General features: G+C 47.2%; 1 protein-coding gene across 5 annotated transcripts in view; it reads right to left on the bottom strand.

The window, feature by feature from the left end:
* The window catches only part of LOC144954281 (integrator complex subunit 14-like), a 98,762-nt gene that overhangs the window by 12,713 nt on the left and 64,098 nt on the right, over positions 1-21,951 (bottom strand). For 3 of the 5 annotated variants that reach the window (XM_078884814.1, XM_078884806.1, XM_078884835.1), the window contains 2 exons: positions 10,966-11,099; positions 1,747-1,898 (listed from right to left, as the gene is read on the bottom strand). In XM_078884814.1, coding sequence (XP_078740940.1) covers positions 1,747-1,898; positions 10,966-11,099 — 286 coding nt within the window. The remainder of the gene's footprint in view (positions 1-1,746; positions 1,899-10,965; positions 11,100-21,951) is intronic. The other 2 variants (XM_078884822.1, XM_078884828.1) reach the window with 2 other exon arrangements.

Below are 21,951 nucleotides of genomic sequence, written 5' to 3'. Positions count from 1 at the left end.
GATGCCAGCCGTGAACATCTGCGACAAGCGGCGAACGCCGCGTCACCGCCCGAGTGGAAGTGATATCACGATGGCACTTGAACCAGTCTAGGTGCACTTTGAGCCCACATGTGCTTGGGACAGACCCAGGTGTGATGGGCTAACGGTCTGGGGTACAGAGCAGATGTCAGCACGTGCACTCCCCACTGCGACAGCTTGCTGGACTAGAACCGCATGGCACTCTGCTCACGTATGTGAGCATGGCTCTCGACAACGCTGGACACAGACAAAGCTCCCCTGTATAGCCGATAACAGACTGTTGAGACAAGTGCTGTTAGCGAGCACCTTTCAAGGCAGGCACAGGACACGAAGGGGTGGTGTGGCCGACACCACGCCCGACTAACCTTTATCTCTTCAGTGCTGATATTCATAATCTTTGGTTCTTTCGGTAAAGTCAGGTAGAAGGGAAATAATAAAATAAATAAAATAAAGTTAATAAAAAATATCACGACGTTTCGATCGCAACACAAGCGGCCGTCATCAGGAAAATGGGGTTAGCCTCATTTAAGACTGAGTTCACCAGGGAGAAACCCAGAACCAGTTCTAATATTCACCACTATTATCTGTCGTGTGTGGGAATTTAACTCAGATCACCGAGTCCGTAGCACAGTGCGCTAACCGCTGAGCCACCGCTCCCCACTGCGAGGGAAAGACATATCACACACACACAGACCTCTTGTCCACGTTTCTCATGCAATGGGACAGAAGCCGTTCTCTGCCAGACACTATTAACAAACACCTTCATTACGCCACCAAAGGGCAGACGGTGGCTGGCCAGAAGGGTTGTAGCTAAAGACCAGCCCCGCATTTGGTCACTCTGCCTCGCTGTTAAATGGAGAGTCATTCACGCGCACCCCCATTACTATCATGCACGTATGCACACAGACGAACGCACGCAGAAAGGCGAGATCCCGGTTTAGCCTGCGAGAGATGCTCAAGGACACTCACGTTCGTAGAGCACATCGTTGAGTGCGGCACTGCAGGGAATTGTGGAATCTAATAATGCTGTTAATTTATTACAGGAATTAGTCTCCAGACTCATTTTAGTAATGGTCCTACACCGCTGTGTGTTTGGTCAGTTCATTCGCTTAGTTCTGCATATGGGAGAGGTTAACGCTTAAGCCAATGGGCATCCCTGCCTTAATAACCCAAGGTGCGCGAGACAAGAAAAAACATCAAACGAAACGGCTCGTGTTGAGTGGACGCCCACTCAGACAGCAGGCCCCCAGGGCTTGCGGCATGGGTTCGAAGCTTCGTTCATGAAAAAAAACAAAGACCTTAAGGCCACACTCACGAGCGCCACCATAGCACGCCCTGGTCACGATCCTGCGGGGTGAAAAGTACGCATCGTTCCGCACGTGTTTGGCGATGCGCGGCTCGCGCTTGGATGTGCCGGGCGCTACCGGCGCGCATCTAGTGACGCGCGGCGCTGGGTGGGAGCCGGCCACGTTTCAGTCACCGCAGAGATTGTAAAAAGCACCAGGGGATTTGAAAACAGTCACGGCTGCGATCGTTCATGGGGCTGCTCAGACGGCGGCTTTGGAGGTGAATCGGCAGCTCTCTATTTATAGAAGGAAATTCAAACTCGCGCGCCGCCATGGATCGATGCCGGCTCGACGGTGACCCGTTTGCTCCTTGAGTTGCGCTTTTTACGCAAACTGCACTGGAGCCGGCGCGGTCCGCATGCGCGCAAGCGCCGGGAGCCACCGGGAGCCGCGCTCGTGAACGCGGAGCCGGAACCTGCAGGCCGCTGGGCTTGATCCACACCGGCAGGTTCTGCGCGTAGCTCCGCTTGCATTGCGGCGGCAGAGGGAAGGGGCTTCTCGAGTCGTCCGCACCGTACGGGTTCTCCTTGTAATCTGCATTCCACGCCAACAACAGACAAAATCCACGTCTCCTCTATTCGCAACCCGTTCCAAAATCTCCACCGTTTTAGACCTCAAGCATTTCAGACTTATTTTCCCCCAACTTTCCGATGTAAACTAAACTTTTTTGTTATTTTACCAGGTAAGGCCCACTGAGCTATGTAGCTTGTTTTCAATGATAGCTCAACGAAGTGGCTTATCACGTGGAAATGTATGTGGAAATGATATATCAATTACAAATGTATGTTTCTGGAGGACTCCAGAAACATAAATCCACGCAACCACAGGGAGAACATGCAAATTCCAAATATACAGGCGTCAAGGTCGGGATTGAACCCATGACCTCTTCGATACCAGGCGAGGTAGTTAACATCTCGCCACCGTGGCACCCCGATGTTGAGCTGGTGCCCCCGTAGATTAGACAGCTGAATTTGCAGCAGCAGCAGAAACTTGACCTCTTACAGCAGAAGCTTTAGAAACTGGCGCCAGAATGGCAGCCAATGGCGGGTGAACGTGCCCGACAGGATACCAACCCTGGAGACGGAGTGGTGACAAGATCGGTTTACATGCCCGAGCGCGATGTACCGTGGCAACATGGAACCGCGTGGGGGGCGGCGGTGGCGTAGGAAGGCATCTTCGAGCAGTGTACAGAACATAGCTGATGATGATGATGGCGCTGTATCTTGTACAATTTTTGTACTAAACTCCTTAAGCAATGATTCCTGAATCGGGATTTAACATTCGATGAGAATATTATATGTTAACACTAATCTGGCTTTCCACAGTGACTCCAAACAAATAAAAGGGCAAAGGTGAAGGGCTGCAATTATGAGCAGCCACCACTGCTGGCGGAAGGGCTTACACTCGGGGGGAGCTTTTGCGAACCCCTCCAGAGGGTTTTTGGCCTACTCTTCCATGCTGGCCAGCCGTCTTGCAAGAGCTGGGACAACCCACAGTCTGTATCCCACCACACGCGACCGGGCGATCGACTCTGCATGACGTGAACATGTATGCTGCCGTGTGGATTAGAGGCGGTGGGAATTTAGGAAACCCACACCGTCGCTTCGACTGCCGCGCCAGGAGAACCTAACGAAACCAGTGAACTCCGGAGTGCAAGTGCCGTGCGCCGAACGGGCATTCCGGGCACGTGCTTATGATTTCTATACTCTTTAGCAATACGATGTTACCATAAAGAGTGGGAGAGTAATGTAATATATTGAGATGCTATTACGCAAACAAAGAATTCAGCTTAGGAGGGATGTATTAAAGTTAGGCTGAATATCACATTGGCTTTTATGTGCTTCAAAGCTGTGCAAACGCATGCCTTCATTACCACCGCCATATTTTAGAGATTAGAGAAGCTAATATAACCGAGCACCCAAAACTCTATCAGCTACAAAACTGGCAAACTATAAAAGGGAAATATGAACTCGTCGTACAGCCCTGTATCTCGTGTGTTAAGTATATAAAACCGAGGGTGGCAATTCATACCTAGCAAACATAAAACTCCAAATAAGCTATTGTTGCGATGTTTTGCTGTGTATTTTCCCCTTAACTCGTTAGCGTATAATCTACTCTCCTGTAATGCAGAACACATGCGTGCGATTTGTTTATCCGCAGCGCATGAGAGCGACTTCAATGTAACTTGTTTAACGTACGACACTTTCAAATTCATATTTAATGCTAAACTTCTGGTCAAAGGCTGACTCGCGACCATAGTTGCGTGTCCTTCTGGCTCGTTATGCATGGGCCGCTTCGTTGGAATCTAACAGCAGTGCTCCTGAACACCGGCAACGTCACGTGGCTATGCAGAAGAGGTTTTGTTTTTTCCACCCCTCCCCCCACCCCTTCTTGATGCCGACGTTGTAAAAGAGAAGCACACGAAGAAGAAGGATGATGTGCGCGTGTCGCGTCAACAACACAAACGTGAACCTGCCGGTCCATCGCAGATGCCAGTGTCAAGTCCTGCGATTCTGTGGCCGTCTGGAACGCTCTTCCTTCCGATATTGGAAAGCCACTGGGGCAATGCACTTTGAAATCTAGTTTGAAAACGAATTTGTTTAGAACTGCTTTTTGTGTTTAGTTGGTTGCTCTTACCTCCCCCCCCCGCACCTCCGATTAGCACAGTTGACATCGTACGGTGCAAAATAAGTTCAACAATCATACTTACAAAGTAACGTGGAATTTCCACCACTGCCTCAGGGCCACGTAGGAAGATGGTAATTTTGTCGGACCGCACAAGTTGCACCAGCAAACTCTTGCAACCATCTCACCTACACCAGAATTGTTTCTCAAAGATAACCTTTCGAAACACCCAGTTAACCTCTGCCCAGTAAGGGGGGGGGGGTGCTCCACTGCCTCCAGCTATCTGTGCTGTCAACTGCCCCTGTTCAAGTCCAGGCTCAAGACCTCCGTCTTCCCTTCTGCCTGAGACTGTCTCTTTTCTAGAATTTATATGCTCCGTAAATGCACGTACAGGCGGTCCTCGCTTAGCACGACCCCGAAGAGCGCCGATTCGTCATAGCGCTCTTCGTCCTGGAGGACATTTAGGAGAACACGCAGCAGCGCTGGCCGAGGAAGCGGACCTGCCCCACATCACTCGCTTAGCCATTGAGAGCGACGTATGCCTCCACCGCGATTCGATTATCACGACTCGTAGTCACGATTGCATTTTCATATTTTGGTTTCCAATGTTAGCCAGCTGAGAACTCACGAGACCGGGATAGAGTCTCAAACTCCACCTAACAAAAAACAACCCAACACAGACATTTAGACTGAGGCCATCACTCAAATCGCGGAGGTCCTGGAGCTCTCTTCTCTGAGAACGACGCGGCTTGGAAGCACATCAGCTTCCCCACCGCCGCCTTGTAGCGCCGCCGATTCGACGAGCGTTCACTCCTCCAGGAACGCATCTTGAGCGCTAAGCGAGGTTCTGCCTGTGCACGACGAATTATCGTCCATGCGATGCGCACGTGCCACGCTGTTACTGCTGTCCAGCCCCCCTGAGATGCACTTGCATTTTGTGGCGACGTAAATCCAAATCGCACTGTGAACTGTCGTGTGCACTGTTACGAGCGTTGATCAGTGGCCCGCTGCAGCCACGTCACATTCCTATGACAAGGACCAGTCCTTCTTGGTTCTTTCGGTAAAGTCACGTAGAAGGGAAATAATAAAATAAACAGTTTAATTATTTTATTATGTTATATTTTTTATTTTTATTATTTTATTATTTCCCTTCTACGTGACTTTACCGAAAGAACCAAGAAGATGAATCCCTGCAGTCACGGAAGCTTTACATCGAAAGGACCCAGTCCCTCTGCAATAACAACCGCCGATGGCGTCTGACTAAACGACGACGCAGTCTCAGCAGGTGGTGCTCATCTCGCGAGCCCCCCCGAGGAATGAGAGGAAAAGTCAACCCTGAACCGGGATTTGAACCCGTGACCCTTGCGACCGTGAGCCAACTCCACCGACTAAACCGCTGCAGCCGACGGTCAACGGAGCGCGAGTTTAAACGTCACAACGATCAATTGATCGTTTGTGCAACACCGATCTTTTTAAGCGTTTGGCAAAGGTGAAATGACTTGCAACTGCATTTTACAGTCACCCGTCTCATTGGATCCTGCCTCTTGCAATCTCTTGCTGATTTGGCCTTTGCGCTTTTCCAGATGCCGTTTCACCTTCCATTTTCGTTCCAGATATTTTTTCAAAAATTATAAATATTTCTTTTTTCAACTACATACATAAAGTATTTGACGAAGCACGAGCACACACACACACACACATTACCTGCAATGCCCTCGTGCCGTCTGTGCGCGTATATATATGTATAAAACAACACAAAATTCTGATCTTTAAAATTATTCTAATCATATTCAGCTCTCGGTACAGTTCACACGGGAGTGAGAGCGCACATTAGAAAGGCTCGTGGGTATAAACACGAAGGCTGCTGGACCGTGAACACGGCGGCTCTGGCAAGGGCTGCTCGCCGTGGGTTCTTTCTTTTTTTGTTGCACAATCCTCCTTTAGAGGCTTTCCCTTCTTCAAAGGGCTGCGCCATGAGCCACCGCCCGTGCGGGCAACTGGCATCAACAAATGAATCCCAGAGCCTCCCTTGTTGCCAAATCTGTGCAGCCACGAGTAAATCACACCGCCCGCCCTCCAAGCCAACACGCCAAACGTGCAAGCAACTAGGCACACACACACACACAAAAACCCACACACACACAGAGACAGACACACAGACCTCCCTCTCGCCCCCACCTACCTACCTACCATTCCCGCAAGGGGTGGGGGGGGAGGTGAACCCCACCATGTTCGCACCCAGCCACGGATGTTCAAGGGTTCCGCGGACACATCACGGATGCCGTGACATGCAACGCAGCACATTTTTTTTTAATCCGAATGTTGGCAAGCGTCGGGCCGACTGTACTGTACACCTACTGCGACGTCGTATAATGAAGCCTTTGTAGTCACCACCACCAGCAGCAAAAAAAAAATTGGCGCAAATCAAGGATGCAATAAAAGCTGCCGGTGTTGCACGTGTCGTGGTGTTATTTCACGCGGACAACTTCGTTTTCCCCGGTGTCACTTCATTCGAACAGACACCACGCGACTCCAAAGCAAATCTCTCGCTCCGCCAGCCTCTCCGCTGCTAGCCTCTCACTATATACTCTGCTAGCTTCCCACCATACAGTCTGCTAGCCTCTCACCATATACTCTGCTAGCTTCTCCACTGCTAGCCTCTCACCATATACTCTGCTAACTTCCCACCATACACTCTGCTAGCCTCTCACCATATACTCTGCTAGCTTCTCCACTGCTAGCCTCTCACCATATACTCTGCTAGCTTCTCCACTGCTAGCCTCTCACCATATATTCTGCTAGCTTCTCCACTGCTAGCCTCTCACCATATATTCTGCTAGCTTCTCCACTGCTAGCCTGCTCCCTCTCGCTCTGCTAGCCTCTCACCATATACTCTGCTAGCTTCTCCACTGCTAGCCTCTCACCATATACTCTGCTAGCTTCTCCACTGCTAGCCTGCTCCCTCTCGCTCTGCTAGCCTCTCACTATACACTCTGCTAGCTTCCCACCATACACTCTGCTAGCCTCTCACCATACACTCTGCTAGCCTCTCACCATATACTCTGCTAGCTTCTCCGCTGCTAGCCTGCTCCCTCTCGCTCTGCTAGCCTCTCACTATACACTCTGCTAGCTTCCCACCATACACTCTGCTAGCCTCTCACCATACACTCTGCTAGCCTCTCACTACACACTCTGCTAGCCTCTCACCATATACTCTGCTAGCTTCTCCGCTGCTAGCCTGCTCCCTCTCGCTCTGCTAGCCTCTCACTATACACTCTGCTAGCTTCCCACCATACACTCTGCTAGCCTCTCACCATATACTCTGCTAGCTTCTCCACTGCTAGCCTGCTCCCTCTCGCTCTGCTAGCCTCTCACTATACACTCTGCTAGCTTCCCACCATACACTCTGCTAGCCTCTCACCATATACTCTGCTAGCTTCTCCACTGCTAGCCTGCTCCCTCTCGCTCTGCTAGCCTCTCACTATACACTCTGCTAGCTTCCCACCATACACTCTGCTAGCCTCTCACCATACACTCTGCTAGCCTCTCACTACACACTCTGCTAGCCTCTCACCATATACTCTGCTAGCTTCTCCGCTGCTAGCCTGCTCCCTCTCGCTCTGCTAGCCTCTCACTATACACTCTGCTAGCTTCCCACCATACACTCTGCTAGCCTCTCACCATATACTCTGCTAGCTTCTCCGCTGCTAGCCTGCTCCCTCTCGCTCTGCTAGCCTCTCACTATACACTCTGCTAGCTTCCCACCATACACTCTGCTAGCCTCTCACCATATACTCTGCTAGCTTCTCCGCTGCTAGCCTGCTCCCTCTCGCTCTGCTAGCCTCTCACTATACACTCTGCTAGCTTCCCACCATACACTCTGCTAGCCTCTCACCATATACTCTGCTAGCTTCTCCGCTGCTAGCCTGCTCCCTCTCGCTCTGCTAGCCTCTCACTATACACTCTGCTAGCTTCCCACCATACACTCTGCTAGCTTCCCACCATACACTCTGCTAGCCTCTCACCATATACTCTGCTAGCTTCTCCACTGCTAGCCTGCTCCCTCTCGCTCTGCTAGCCTCTCACCATACACTCTGCTAGCTTCTCCACTGCTAGCCTCTCACTATATCAAGGCCGTAGCCATGGAGTCAACATTGGGGGGGACCAAATCTTCCAGGGGGTCCCCCCCCAGAAAAAAAATATCTAAATTTGAAAACGAATTTCCTGCCATTTCCTGCCTAAAATATAGTTTTTTTTAAATCACTAACACATAGGATGGACTTTTTATTTATTTTTTACAATAATGTCTAATAGTATTACATTGCTCTGTTTTTTTTCTTTTCTTGTTTCATTGTATGTAAATGGCAGAGATTAGGGATTAATAAAGTACAACCATAACCACAATCATATAAACAGAAATCTATTTTATAGCAATATATTGGGGGGGGGGGGGCATTGAGCATAGTTGAATATTGGGGGGGGGGGGTGTGTGTGTGTCCCCATATTATAATTACGGCCTTGCACTATATACTCCACTAGCTTCTCTACTGCTAGCCTCTCTACCCTCGTCTCTCTACCCTCGCCTCTCTACTGCTAGCCTCTCTACCCTCGCCTCTCTACTGCTAGCCTCTCTACTGCTAGCCTCTCTACTGCTAGCCTCTCCACCCTCGCCTCTCAAAACCTCGCCCTTGCCTCCAGTGGGGGGGTCAACGGTGTGCAGAGCGGGGCCCCGGACTTCTCTTGCGTTCACTCTTCCAACCAACCCTACCCAACGCCAACCAACAACTCCCCTCTCCGCCACACACGTTCCCTTATTTATCCTCCTCCTCATTAGCTGCCCTGAGATGGCCCTCATTAAGCCGGTGTCATCCCAACGCCTCTTGCACGTGTCCTCCCCCTTACCGCCTCTTAATCGGTCGCCTTCCTCTGATCGCTCTCTCTCTGCACCTATTTGCCCTGTCCGCCGTTCACACGTTGCGTGCACGCCGTTTGCAAACCCCCCGCGCGCGTTGCTCCACTGCACGTGCATTTCAACCTCGTTGTGTTTAATGTTCGAAATAAATAAGTGGGCTTGAACGAAATATAAATGTGGTGCTTACACGGTGCATTCTTTTTTTTTCGTTCCTTTTGCTGAATTTTTTAAATTTGTCCTCTGTTGTTATTATATTGTGGGTTTATCTCCACGTTTAACCGCTGCCACCACCACATTTCCACAGCGGAAATTATGCTATCAACATCGCTAATTAATTATAATGCGACTGTATAACAACCCCTTTGGCAGTTTGAAATTACGGTAGTCGAGCGTAGCCGGCCTGCAGCCACAAAAAACGTATTTGAGGTTGCATAATTATTGCAATAATTGTATATGTTTGAACGGCTCTCGGTAATATGCCGGTTTAGATTATTTAAGCTAACCTCTGGCGTTTCACGTGACTATACCCTTTATTAACCATACTATGATCACCTGTTAAAAGGATATTCGAAGTGGCAGAAAGAGCACACAGTATAAGATCACAGTAGAAACTAGGAATCGTATGGTTCAGAGGTTAAGAGTCATTTTAAATTACATCAATATTGAGGAAGTCACTATTTCATTGTATTCAACTTGGCCTAGGGGGGGCTGGGGATGGATTGAGGGGATGTGTGAGATGCTTGTGCGTTTGTAAAACAGCAACAAAGTAGAGCCTTCATCGTAAAATACTTGTACGGGTTCTGGGAGTGCTTAAAGGATTTAGAGGATCTATGAATGGATTATGCATTTCTTGGGCCACGGTTCCAAACCAAACATTTTTTTAATTCAGCAACACTGCAAGGAAATGTAAATGGTGCTGAGACAGCAAAAAAATATATATTTCAGCCAACAGGACCTTTGCTGGCAACAGCTTACATTCCCTCGCAACTGAGCTGACGATGTATGTATGATGAACTTCTTTCGCACCATACGTAGCCAACTGTGCTAATCGGAGGTGCGGGGGGGGGGGAGACGATTAAGCAACACGGACAAACCACGGCGACACGCTAATGTGTGAACTTTGACAATCGCGTCAACAAGTTCTCCACATCGGCACCCACATACAACATCGACATTACAAAATCCACGTACACGCATTACGCACGTTACACACGTGCGAACGTGCGTTCGTATGCTCCTGGTAACGCCACTGGTCAGGCGACGCCACGCACGCCGCACAGCTGTGCGGGCAGGGGGCTTACTTTTTCAATCGAATAACTTTGGACTTCAGAGGCAGCTTATTCTGCCACCCCTTATCGAAAGCACAAGCCAATTCTCCACTGACGAGCTACCCAGAAAGCGCACAAGGAGGCCGGCCTCTTCTGAGCTGGTAGCTATGACAAGGCTGCGTGCAAAGCATACTGGCAATCCTGTTGTGTACTTGTTGTTGAAGACACCTTTGTCTGTATTATTGGTTCTTTCGGTAAAGTCACGTAGAAGGAAAATAATCAAATAATATTTCCCTGCTATGTGACTTTACCGAAAGAACCAAGAATATGAATCCCTGCAGTCACGAAAGCTTTAAATCGAAATTTAACCTTTGTCTGTGTTTATTACACGGTCTGTGAGCAAACAACATTTATGAGAGGGGGCAACTTGAAAAAAAACCAAAAGTAGGCTTAAATATTTCCAGCTCAAACTCTTAAACGGCGAATGCAAAGTGTATTATTGCCATTTAAAGCTTTCGTGACTGCAGGGATTCATCTTCTTGGTTCTTTCGGTAAAGTCACGTAGAAGGAAAATAATAAAATAATAAAAATAAAACAATAAAATATAAAACATAATAAAATATTATGTTTTATTTTAATTATTTTATTATTTCCCTTCTACGTGACTTACCCGAAAGAACCAAGAAGATGTATTATTGCCGTCTTGACTTCAGGATTACCGTGGGATGTAGCGAGTCGTGTTGTTGTTGTTGTTGTTACATATCAGCGCGACGGAGCTGCTGTTCGCGAGCCGTACCTGTGACGGGGCCCAGCAGCGGGATGGCTTGGAGCCAGGGCAAGGGGTCGCAGCCCGGCTCGAACACCGACATCATCAGGTTGGACTTCTTCTTGCTGTCCGCTTGCGAGTACAGCATCCCGTACCACTCCGTCCTGCCACAGCATGCAGAGGGGTGACACTCAGCCTGTCGCAGCCTGACTCGACACGACAGCGAGTATCGATTGAAAGCTTTCGTGACTGCAGGGATTCATCTTCTTGGTTCTTTCGGTAAAGTCACGTAGAAGGGAAATAATAAAATAATAAAAAATACAACAGAATAAAATTCTCACAACGTTTCGGCCACAACGCAAGCAGCTGTCCTCAGGTGAAGAAACAGAGCTGTGGAAAAGACAGCGTCCTAATAAACACTGCTAAGCTTGGCAGCGTATTTTAAGCTGGGTGGGAGGAGCAGAGAGCCTTGACAAATGAGTTTACATATCAACAGAGGTCATCAACATGCTAAATTACAACAGCGAGTGTCGCCCCGGCCCTCATCCAACGGTCAGTCGTGTCGAGGCACAGCGGCAGCAGCAACGCACGCTGTCTGGAACTCGCGCAAATGGAGAGTGGTGGCTCTTTGTCTCATCACAAAGCAGCACTAATTCAAACATGGGCTTTGAAATGCACGCCACACACACACGCCAGTCGCCTGCTGTTCGGTTACTCTTCATGTAGCCAAGAAAAAAACGAGTCATCGGAAACACATTTTGTGAATGTAATGCTCATTAGGCCCCAAGCAGTGGAAAAGTGCAGTCTCCAAGTCTTATTATATAAGTTCAACATACATATATTAGCCATGCGAAAGCTCTCTGGCATCTCTATGCGTGAAGAAGAAATGGGCTATTGCACGAAACGTCGCCTTATCACACATATATGTTTTTCTTTTCAAGGCTACAATGTTATTGACGAATGCGTTGAGTTTTTTTTCATCCTAATGCAGTGGTCCACCTAACCACGGTCCGCTGACCACTGCAGGTCTCCGTAAGGCAGTGGGGGAAAGGTCCACCGAACTGTTGCGGGTGTGATTTTTTTTCCACAAGATTCTTTACTGCACGTGGTCAGCGAAAGATGATAGTTCACCATGGTGCGTGGGTCCAGAAAGGTTGGGAACCAGTGTGCATATATGTATTCCAGCTGTTTACGTAAACATCACCGATATTATTTTCATTAACTGTGCGGTTGATTATTTGCCTTGTTACATAGTATTAAATAACACAGAGCTTTCCAAACTCCAGTTTGTGTGCCATACTGCCGGGGCTGAAATTACCCGGTAGGATTCCTGGTACAATCCCAGAGGCCTCAGACCTTTGACGTTCTCGAACATTGGGGGTTATCAGCCAGAAGGTTACGGTCAAGGACCATGCTAATACGAACCCTCTATTCATTTAGGTGGCAAGCGTCGGCCTTGAACCGTTGGGGCCAGTCTCTCTGTTGTACAATCAATGTTGACTTTCAACAAAGTAGTTATGATGTTGTTGACCGCGGGGGATGATGGATTAAATAAATCCGCTGATTGGGATTTGAACTCGTAATCTTTTAATGTTTTAGTCAATTGCACTGTCACAGTGTCAGATACCTGGGATTATAAGAAAATATTCAAATGTGATCGGCCCATGGCAAGGGAGAGATACGAGGGATTTAAATTGATTTAGGAAGCACTGACAAACTGGCATTGTCAACAATATAAAATGTTATTAATATACGTCATTTATATAGGACATTCCCGATGCTACCGATTGTAAGTACACTATTATCACTGCCATTAAATCGTTATTATGGCTGACAATATGCTGTGGGGGAAGAAGAGGACAGAAGGAGTTAAAGCGTGGGGAGGCAGAAATGTGGCAATGTCACCCAAAAACCGCACTTGAGAAGTGGATAGGGGCTGGGTGGGGAGGGGCTGCTCACCCCGTGGTGCCCTTATAAAACTCAACGTTTAACCTACTCACACCGGCTTGTGCCCGCCCTCACAGTCGGGCATATTTGCGGAATACACCACGCCGCCGTTGACCCTGGCCATTGACCGAGCAACCCAACGTTCCTACCAGCTCCCTCCGCAGGAATGTGTTATTGAGTCCTAGCCAGGTCTTGCTATGGGCAGACTGCATTACTCAGAATCAAAAGGATGCGAGTTCTAATTCGCGGTCAGGAGACAATGGAGCCCATCATAGCGGCTGACTGTGTTGGGGTAAATAAAGTGAGCACGACTTTTGATTTAAAGCTTTCGCGACTGCAGGGATTCACATTCAAGAATACGAGCACTACTTGTTCAGAAGTGAACATCGGTCATCGCGTGGATAGACTTGGCCCTGTCAAGGGAATGTGGAGATCTACCAGTGGCTCAAGGCCACCCAAAGGAAATGAGTGCCACCCCAGTGCTAGTCTGAGCAGGAAGACAGTTTGATTTTGAAGAGCTGTAAATACGCCTTTAGCAATTATGATACCAACATGCCCCCTGTTTCATAGGGATTCTAGGCTTTTGAGAACGTGGTTTGGTCATGAAATGTAGGAAATTGAATCTTGATTTGAAGCTTTCGTGACTGCGGGAATCCATACTCTTTGGTTGTTTCGGTAAAGTCACGTAGGTATAAAATAAAATAAATTACGATGTTTCGGGTGCAACACGAGTATCCTGTCATCACGTGGGAAAGCATGGTGTGCTGCTGAGGCAGACTGTTTAAAAAGGTTTTAAATGGGTGTAGCTCAGCAGCAGACCATGCTTTCCCACCTGATGATGGACGCTTGTGTTGCGCCCGAAACGTCGTGATTTATTGAATTGTATTTGTAGGAAATTGCCTTAATCTGAATTTGATGCTCGCATAAAAAGTATCTCCATGTGTTACTGAACCAGTGTTGAAAACTCCACATTACTATGGCAGGGGGCAGTCTGGCTAGAGCTGAAGCACTGTGGATTTCTTCCAGAGTGGTACTCAAAAAAAATTGACCTCTAGGGGACGATCAGTCGAGTTGATTCCAATTTGTGAATAAACCACTCGAGTCACAGCACTACCTGGTCAGGTCAATGTATTCTGTCATAGTACCTTGCGTGTACTTGTTTTTAATTCACTACTCAGAGATAAATATTTGCCTCTAGAGAGTTAGAGCGAAGGCGTTAATGAGTTATTAATGTACGTGAACTTCTTTCACACCATACGTAGTCAACCATGCTAATCAGAGGTCCCAGCCGTGCTATTAATGGCGTCAGTAAAACACAGCAATGCAGGACGCTCCTGAAATTTATTCTTGAGGCCGAGTGTAGCTCTCTTGCCAAAGTAGAGGGCATTATTTTTGCTACAATAATGACCGTAACTGGGAATTACGTTTTTCATTAAGCGATGCAAAAATATCTGATTGGTTTCTCTTCAAATGGTCATGAGCGGCAAATCTTAGGTGAACAATTCACTAATTGGGTGTGCGATGAATCATCACCGTCATTCTCGCGACTATTCCCGCTGTGATTAGTGTCGTAATTACACCACACGGGAGTGGTGTCTGGCAAAATCTGCCTCCCTGTCTGACTCAGCAGCAGACAATGCTTTCCCACCTGATGATGGACGCTTGTGTTGCGCCCGAAACGCCGTGATTTGTTTTATTCTATACCTACGTGACTTTACCGAAAGAATCAAAGAGTATGGATTCACTGTTCTTCTCGTGGCAGTTTACAGGTTCCTGTCCGTGCGAAGCGGTGAATCAGCCGGCCGGTTTCACGGTGATCGGTAACGGCGCACGTATGCCACAACTCAGCGTCTTGAAATCGTCAACCTTCTGGGACACCCGCCTTCATGGGGATGTCAGATCACGGGTCATTGCTGTATTATTGACTTCGTTTCAACGCGTACAAATAGAAAGCCCTTATGCTTGAAGAGGATCGCAGTGGCGGTGTGTTTAGATTCACCCGAGAGGAATCCTTATCGCGCTGGGATCATGGCCAAGTTTTAATCACTTCCAGCTTAACGACTGCAACTTAGAGGAGTCGTTGAGTCTGATGTTGTTGGTGTTTGGTTGAAAGCTACAGACGGTTCTGGCAGCCGCTTTAAAGGCGCCCTGCCAAGCTGCGAGCAGCGAGATGGTGGCAGTGAAATTGTATGGATTTTTTTAGAGTCCGCATTGTAGGACTGCAAAATAAAAAACGAATGAAAATCACTTTTTAGTTAACCGTAAAATAAACCCCGCAAGTTGTATATAACCAGTTCACCTAAAATGCCAATTTTAGCAAAGCCAATAACATGAACAAGAACATAATAATGCAATTAATAGAATATTAACAAACGAGATGAACACGTATACTTAAGGGACCGAAGTAAGAAAGTAATTATATTATATAGGAATATAAAAAAAGATTAAAGTTAAAGGTACCGGCCCTGCAATTGCTTTGCTCTCTCCGCAGCTGGCAAAAGGGCCCCTCACTCGACGGCAGCTCTAGAGAGGAGCCCCCCAAGAAGGTTAACGAGGTTTGCGCCATCACAGTGCCAAGATATCTTGGCCGAGGTGGGAGCACCCACACTTTACTCCAACACCGGCGACCTTCGGGGTATCCAATTATACTCGAAGTGGGCAGAGGCAAGGACATTCATAGAACTGCAGATAATTTTAAATGCCGGGTGCGCGAGACCAGCACCCAATGGGTCGTCTTAACGACTTCTTGAGTGCAAAAGACGCACTTTAGTAATCATCCACAATAGTATCTGGCTGCATATAGAACTTTAGTAATCATACACAATAGTATCTGGCTGCATATAGAACTTTAGTAATCATACACAATAGTATCTGGCTGCATATAGAACTTTAGTAATCATCCACAATAGTATCTGGCTGCATATAGAACTTTAGTAATCATACACAATAGTATCTGGCTGCATATAGAACTTTAGTAATCATACACAATAGTATCTGGCTGCATATAGAACTTTAGTAATCATACACAATAGTATCTGGCTGCATATAGAACTTTAGTAATCATACACAATAGTATCTGGCTGCATATAGAACTGTGGCTCAATAGGTTCCCTCCACTGCTCTATGAACTTGGCGATCGGTGTTTCATTTTCTGACATGGCTAACATCAGGGGAGAGCGACCTCTGCACCAGTCCTAGATGCCCCCCCCCCAACCCCTCCCCCATCCCCCACCTCACCCTTCCCCCCCCCATGACCTCCACCGATACGCACTGAACAGCTTGGTTAGATTTGTTCAAACAACCCCCCCCCATAACCGCGACACGGCACGGGGAGGCCTTCATGAAGCAGTGGGTTATGAATTATTGTTATTTGCCTGATGTGACAACAGAGCCATCAATTTCAAGGACACTTACTCAACGCTGAATGTGTTGATCGCTAGACCACCCAGTTGCTCTAAATAAATAAATAAACGATTGAGCTTGAGCCAGTATGCATTGCACTTCTGCCAAGTAACAATCGTTTCCTCAACTGTGGCCTTCTGAAATTGTCATGATCACTACAAAGCAATCTTGGGTCCTTGTGACCGGTGCTCGACCTCGAGGCCAGCTTGCGGTCTCATCCCTGGCCTTGGCCTCGGGGTTGTGGTCACGCTTACGGGACTTAGAGGTACTGGCCTTGACACTGACCTCAGCCATGAGGAGCCAGCCTTGTCTGGCCTTGACACTCGCCTCAGCCATGAGGAGCCAGCCTTGACTGCCTTGACACTGGCCTCAGCCATGAAGAGCCAGCCTTGACTGCCTTGGCACTGGCCTCAGCCATGAGGAGCCAGCCTTGACTGGCCTTGACACTGGTCTGAGCCATGAGGAGCCAGCCTTGACTGGCCTTGACACTGGCCTGAGCCATGAGGAGCCAGCCTTGACTGGCCTTGACACTGGCCTCAGCCTTGCCTTGTGGCTCATGGCCTTTACCTGCTACAAATACAACTGAGCTATGCCGGGGCCATGGCGAGCAAGCCCAGTGCAGGTCAGAGGGCTGCGCAAATTCGGGACGAGTGTCTGACAACAGCCACGTTAACAGAAACTCAATCACAGCCTCCACTGGATCCCTGTAAAATGCGCTTCACACCTCGCTGCCTCGCGAGCATTTTTGGAAGAATGCAACGACAGCCGACATAACTTGCATGAGTGCGGTTAATAACATCGGCAGCGGTAATTCCCGAACTGAAAACCTCTTAAAATCTCACGGACCTCATTACAGTGAGTGGAGTTTTATAGGCGTGAAAGCTGAATGGAATAAATGTACATGCCAGAGGTTGGAGCAAGGCCGCGAGGTTAAGATTGTGAGGAGGAGGACGGTCTGCATTGACCCGACTTTATCGCACACACATCGGCACTTGAGGAGCCCCCTGTGGATCTTTCAGCCCTTCAAGAGCCTCTTAATGGGGTGTGTCGTCAAGTAAATTTCAACTTTTGCTTAAACACGTGGCACCTCTTTCTGGTACAAATCTGCCACTCAAAGCACCATCATATTCATAAACATAACAATGGAAAATTATACACAATGAGAAAAATATACGAACATACTATCTATCCAACCCCTTATTTGTGCCATAATCAACTGGACCTACACACGAAACCTTGCAAGCAGTTCTCTTCAGGTAGGTGCACGTATAAGCAGAACTCTGTTATGTCTCGACAGATAGATCTTCTTGAGTTAATCGGCCTATTTTCCTGCCAGACCAACATTATCCAGAAATCATATTTTATGCAAACAAATTCGTAACTGGTTTAACCTTGTGGATCACATCAGCAGAGTCAGGCTTGTTAAGCAAATGCTGCTGGATTAGCAGACATCATTGACTAGAGCACACCACATAAACAATAGGGGCCCTCTTCAATGCAAAAATAAATATGTTGCATGCAATGTTCTGGTAGTGCTCTGTTCTTCACCTGTTTAATAATAATTATAATATCAATTACCCAGGAAAAGCTTCAGTGAGCCATTATTTCGTGCTAAATAAGCTCGTTAGTATGTGTGTACTGGGTAAAACAATTTAATAATTAAAATACAGTTTCAAAACGGCTGGTTGCACAGAAGAGTTGAAACATAAGTTTATTGGGTAGCTCCTTTGACTGTTAGACTTTTTATGTTTTAATATACAATTTTACATAACTGGTAAAAACCATTTCTTAAAATAATAATAATAATGACAACAATGATTTACCCAGCAAAGTCTCATGGAGTCTCAAGACTTTTTTCTGCATTGGGACGTTTGGCCAATTCCATCAGTGATTGTTTGGCCGTGTGTGTGATGAATCCAGAAGCTAAAGAACCCAGAGAGAAGCGACGCAGCCCCATCCTTTCAAACATTTGTCGAGCATGTATGGGATGCATGAAAAACTGATTGGTATCACTTCTTTATTATTTTAACGAGAATTTTTTTCAGAGTAAGTTTGAAATGGAAAGACGCAGCTCTGCAATTACTTGCTCATGCCACTGCCGGAAGAAAGGCCTCCACTCGAAAGAGATCTAAGAGGGCCTTTATATCGAGTATTTGGCCTACTCTTCCACGTTGGTCATACTTCTTGGGAGAGGTGGGAGTACCCACACTTTACCCCACCAGATGCAACGTGCCAATTGACTAACTGTGGTGTACCCATTTATATTGCTAGTTTTTCAGTATATATCGTGTAAAATGTTTGTTTCAGGATTCAAAGTTTTTAAACATTTTACAATCACTCTTTTAAAATTGCTTTGACAATTGGTTGAGCCTTGGCAATTAGATACATGTTGCTGTCATCAAAATGTCACAGCTTGCTCAAGAAGAACTTGTCAAATGTTAAACATTAGGAAACAAGCAATCTAAAGTTACATGTGTACACGTAGCGTGAGCTCAATGTGTAAGGAGTGCTCTCCTTAATGAAACCAGGAGATCATTCAGGACTGTTGAGAAACATTATACGGTACATTGCCTATTTTGACATCAAGCCATTTAGAATACAAAACAACTTAATATATTTAAAAAAAACATTTTAAATGTAACAAATGTAGACTATGTCTAACATGCAGTTTAAGGCATACATGTGTATTCAATATGTCACAAGTTTGCTTGCGCCCTGCCTACTGGTCAGAATCTTATTAACACTGAAATAAAAACAACAAAAAGTCCAGTTTCGCCGGCTTCCTGAGCTCCGCTTTCTCTCCGCTTTCCAGGAGAACGATTTTGAGTAGAGTGGCCCCTTTTTCCATCCTTTATACGGTAGGATCACAGACAAATTCAGTTCAATGCCGGGGACAGGGGGAGAGCAAATAAACACAGCTGTGGGTGACCTCAGAGAGAACACTGAGAGCCCACCCAGAAACTCTCCATCGCAGAATTAGCTGCCAGCCAGCCATCAAGTCCAACAAAAGCCCACGCACGCAAAGTCAAACGACGAACTTTGCCCAACAGAAAAAAACGGTAGCTATTAAAATGCTGCCCCATCACTGACCTAATAATAAAATACATGAAGAGGAAAAGCACCTTCCTAAAAATGTGCATGAAAGGATGTTCATCTCCATGGGTAGCCGTTTACCCAGTGGTGGAAATTCCACTGTCCTATGATGTGGGGGGGGGGCTGTCGACCCACAAGACAACTACTGCAGAATTCACACAAAGTGATACTGATTTTATTGATCTCATATGGATGATGGGTTGCGCGAATACCTGGTTTAAAAAAATATATCATAATGGGAAATTACTGACTTTTCTTCAGAAAAATTATTCAACAGAAATGAAACCTACTCAGCCACAATATCCAAGCTTTATTTTCCTTTTTTTTGTCACGGAAAAGTATCATTGATTGTTATCTTTAATCCACCTGTTATTTAGAAAACCGAATCTCGTAAGTTTAATTTATGGAAGTTTAATTTAAGGAAGGCACTCACCCTGCATACATTGGCATCACACCTGTTTTTGAACTTATGAAAATGTTTTGGTCTTCCAAGAGCAGTGGAATTTATTAAGGAAAATATTAAAAACAAAGCAATCATAATTAATGGTCACTTTTAAAAGAGTGTGTCCTAAAGTACAAATTACACAGAATTCGGATCAAGACTCATAGACAAATTGCACCGAAAACGTAATCCTAGCGCGATCGCAGGCTTGACACCACTAGCACGGCCGCCGTTCCTGCTAGATTCAGACAGGCAGATCAATTTGGCCCATTTCTCACCGCTCGGCGATGAGCTTGAGTCGGCTGGTTCCACCAATGATTTCACCACTTTTTCCACCACTATTTCCACCACTGTTTCCACCAATATTTCCACCACTATTTTCAACCACTGTTTCCACCACTATTTCCACCACTATTTCCACCACTATTTTCAACCACTGTTTCCACCAGTTTCTACCATTGTATCCACCACTGGTTCAACCACGATTTCCACCACTGTTTCCACCACTGTTTCCACCACTGTATCCACCACTGTTTCCACCACTGGTTCCACCACGATTTCCACAACTATTTCCACCACTGTTTCCACCATTGGGCGAGTCCCTCGAGTGGCATTAAGCGTTCGCGAACCTCTGACTTTGTAATCAAGTCGAGTCACTGTGGTTGAGTAAAGGACATCAAGTCAAAAAAACACGTCAAATGTACTCCACTGCCATCTGTGCGCCCAACTGAATTCGAAATCTTGCCGAGGACGGCTTTTGAAAACCTGACTATAGGGACTACTGAGCCAAGCAGTTACCCAGTTAAGGAGTCTCAGGAAGCCATTATGAGTAAATGAAGGAGCAGGACTAAATGCGGTCACCGCGTGAGTCCTCAAGCCGCCTGCACGCGCACGGTCTGCGCGCAATGTTTCATTCCTGCGGGCAGACGATGGGACGGCAGGCTTTGAATCCCTCCCCTTCCAGAGGACAATGGAATGCGGCGGGGGGCTGTGCGCGTGCCACATGGCACCAGAGATCAAGTGTGAAAGTGAACGAGGGCGGATGAAATGTTGAGTGAGCTGCCGAGCCACTTCACTCACCACTTGCCTTCAATTGTGGAGACAAAAATGAAACTTTTTTCGTGCGTATGTCGAGTATTTTTTTTTCCGCCAAGGAGCATAAACATCACTCAAACTCCGGTTGTCTTAGCAGCGGCGGCGGCGGCTCTTGGCTGACCATCGAACAAAGACGGTCGCCGCAACAACAACCGCCATTCGCCATTAAGTGGCGGGGACGTCACCACGACGCTTGTGCCAGGCTATGTGCACCTTGAGTCCACGTGAAGTGTCGAACGCCCGTTGGCAGGAGGTGACGGGGCAGACCCAGGTGCGACGGGTTGACTGACTGAGACCACTGGCTGATGCACCACCTGTGCCCCCTACTGTGCCAACTTGCTGTGCTTTAGCCACCCGGCGCTCCGCTCGTTGTTGTGAGCATCGCTACTGCCCAGTAGCGTCCTTTATGAGCCTCCTCCACAAAGGCCGATCTTGACACCCCTGGAACCAGTCATCGGCAAGTCCACTCAGCTCCACATCCTCCTGTACCACATTACCCCATCTCTTCTCTAGCCCATGCCGCGGCCGTTAAGCCCCCTCGATCCGGCCGAATAAAAGCTGTTTAGGCATGCGGTGGCTGGGCATGCGGGCTACATGGTCGCTGCATCGCACACTTTCACATGCACTTCCGCAGCCGTCTGGAACGCTCTTCCTTCCGATATTAGGAATCCATTGGCACTATGCACTTTTAAATCATCTAGATTGAAAACTAATTTCTTTAAAATTGCTTTTTGTGTCCAGTTTGTTGTTCTTCCCCGGCACCTCCGATAAGCACGGTTGGCTACGTATCGTGCGAAAGAAGTTCAAAATACATACATAAAACATATATACAACAGACATGCATGCGATGCACAAGGTGTTGCCCAGCGTTCAGCACTAATAAAGCAATGAATCGATGACGCTGCCTTGGCGTACACTTTGGTTGACTCTTTGAGGGTTGCAAGGTCACCTGTCTTGCCATGCAGTCTACACGATATCTTAAAACATATAATTTGTTGAAAGATGTTCGTCCGTCATTTCCCACGTAACTTTAGAAC

This window comes from Lampetra fluviatilis, chromosome 3 (genome assembly GCF_964198595.1).
Source record: "Lampetra fluviatilis chromosome 3, kcLamFluv1.1, whole genome shotgun sequence".
NCBI lineage: Eukaryota > Metazoa > Chordata > Hyperoartia > Petromyzontiformes > Petromyzontidae > Lampetra > Lampetra fluviatilis.
This window is presented reverse-complemented; position numbering and strand designations above follow the sequence as displayed.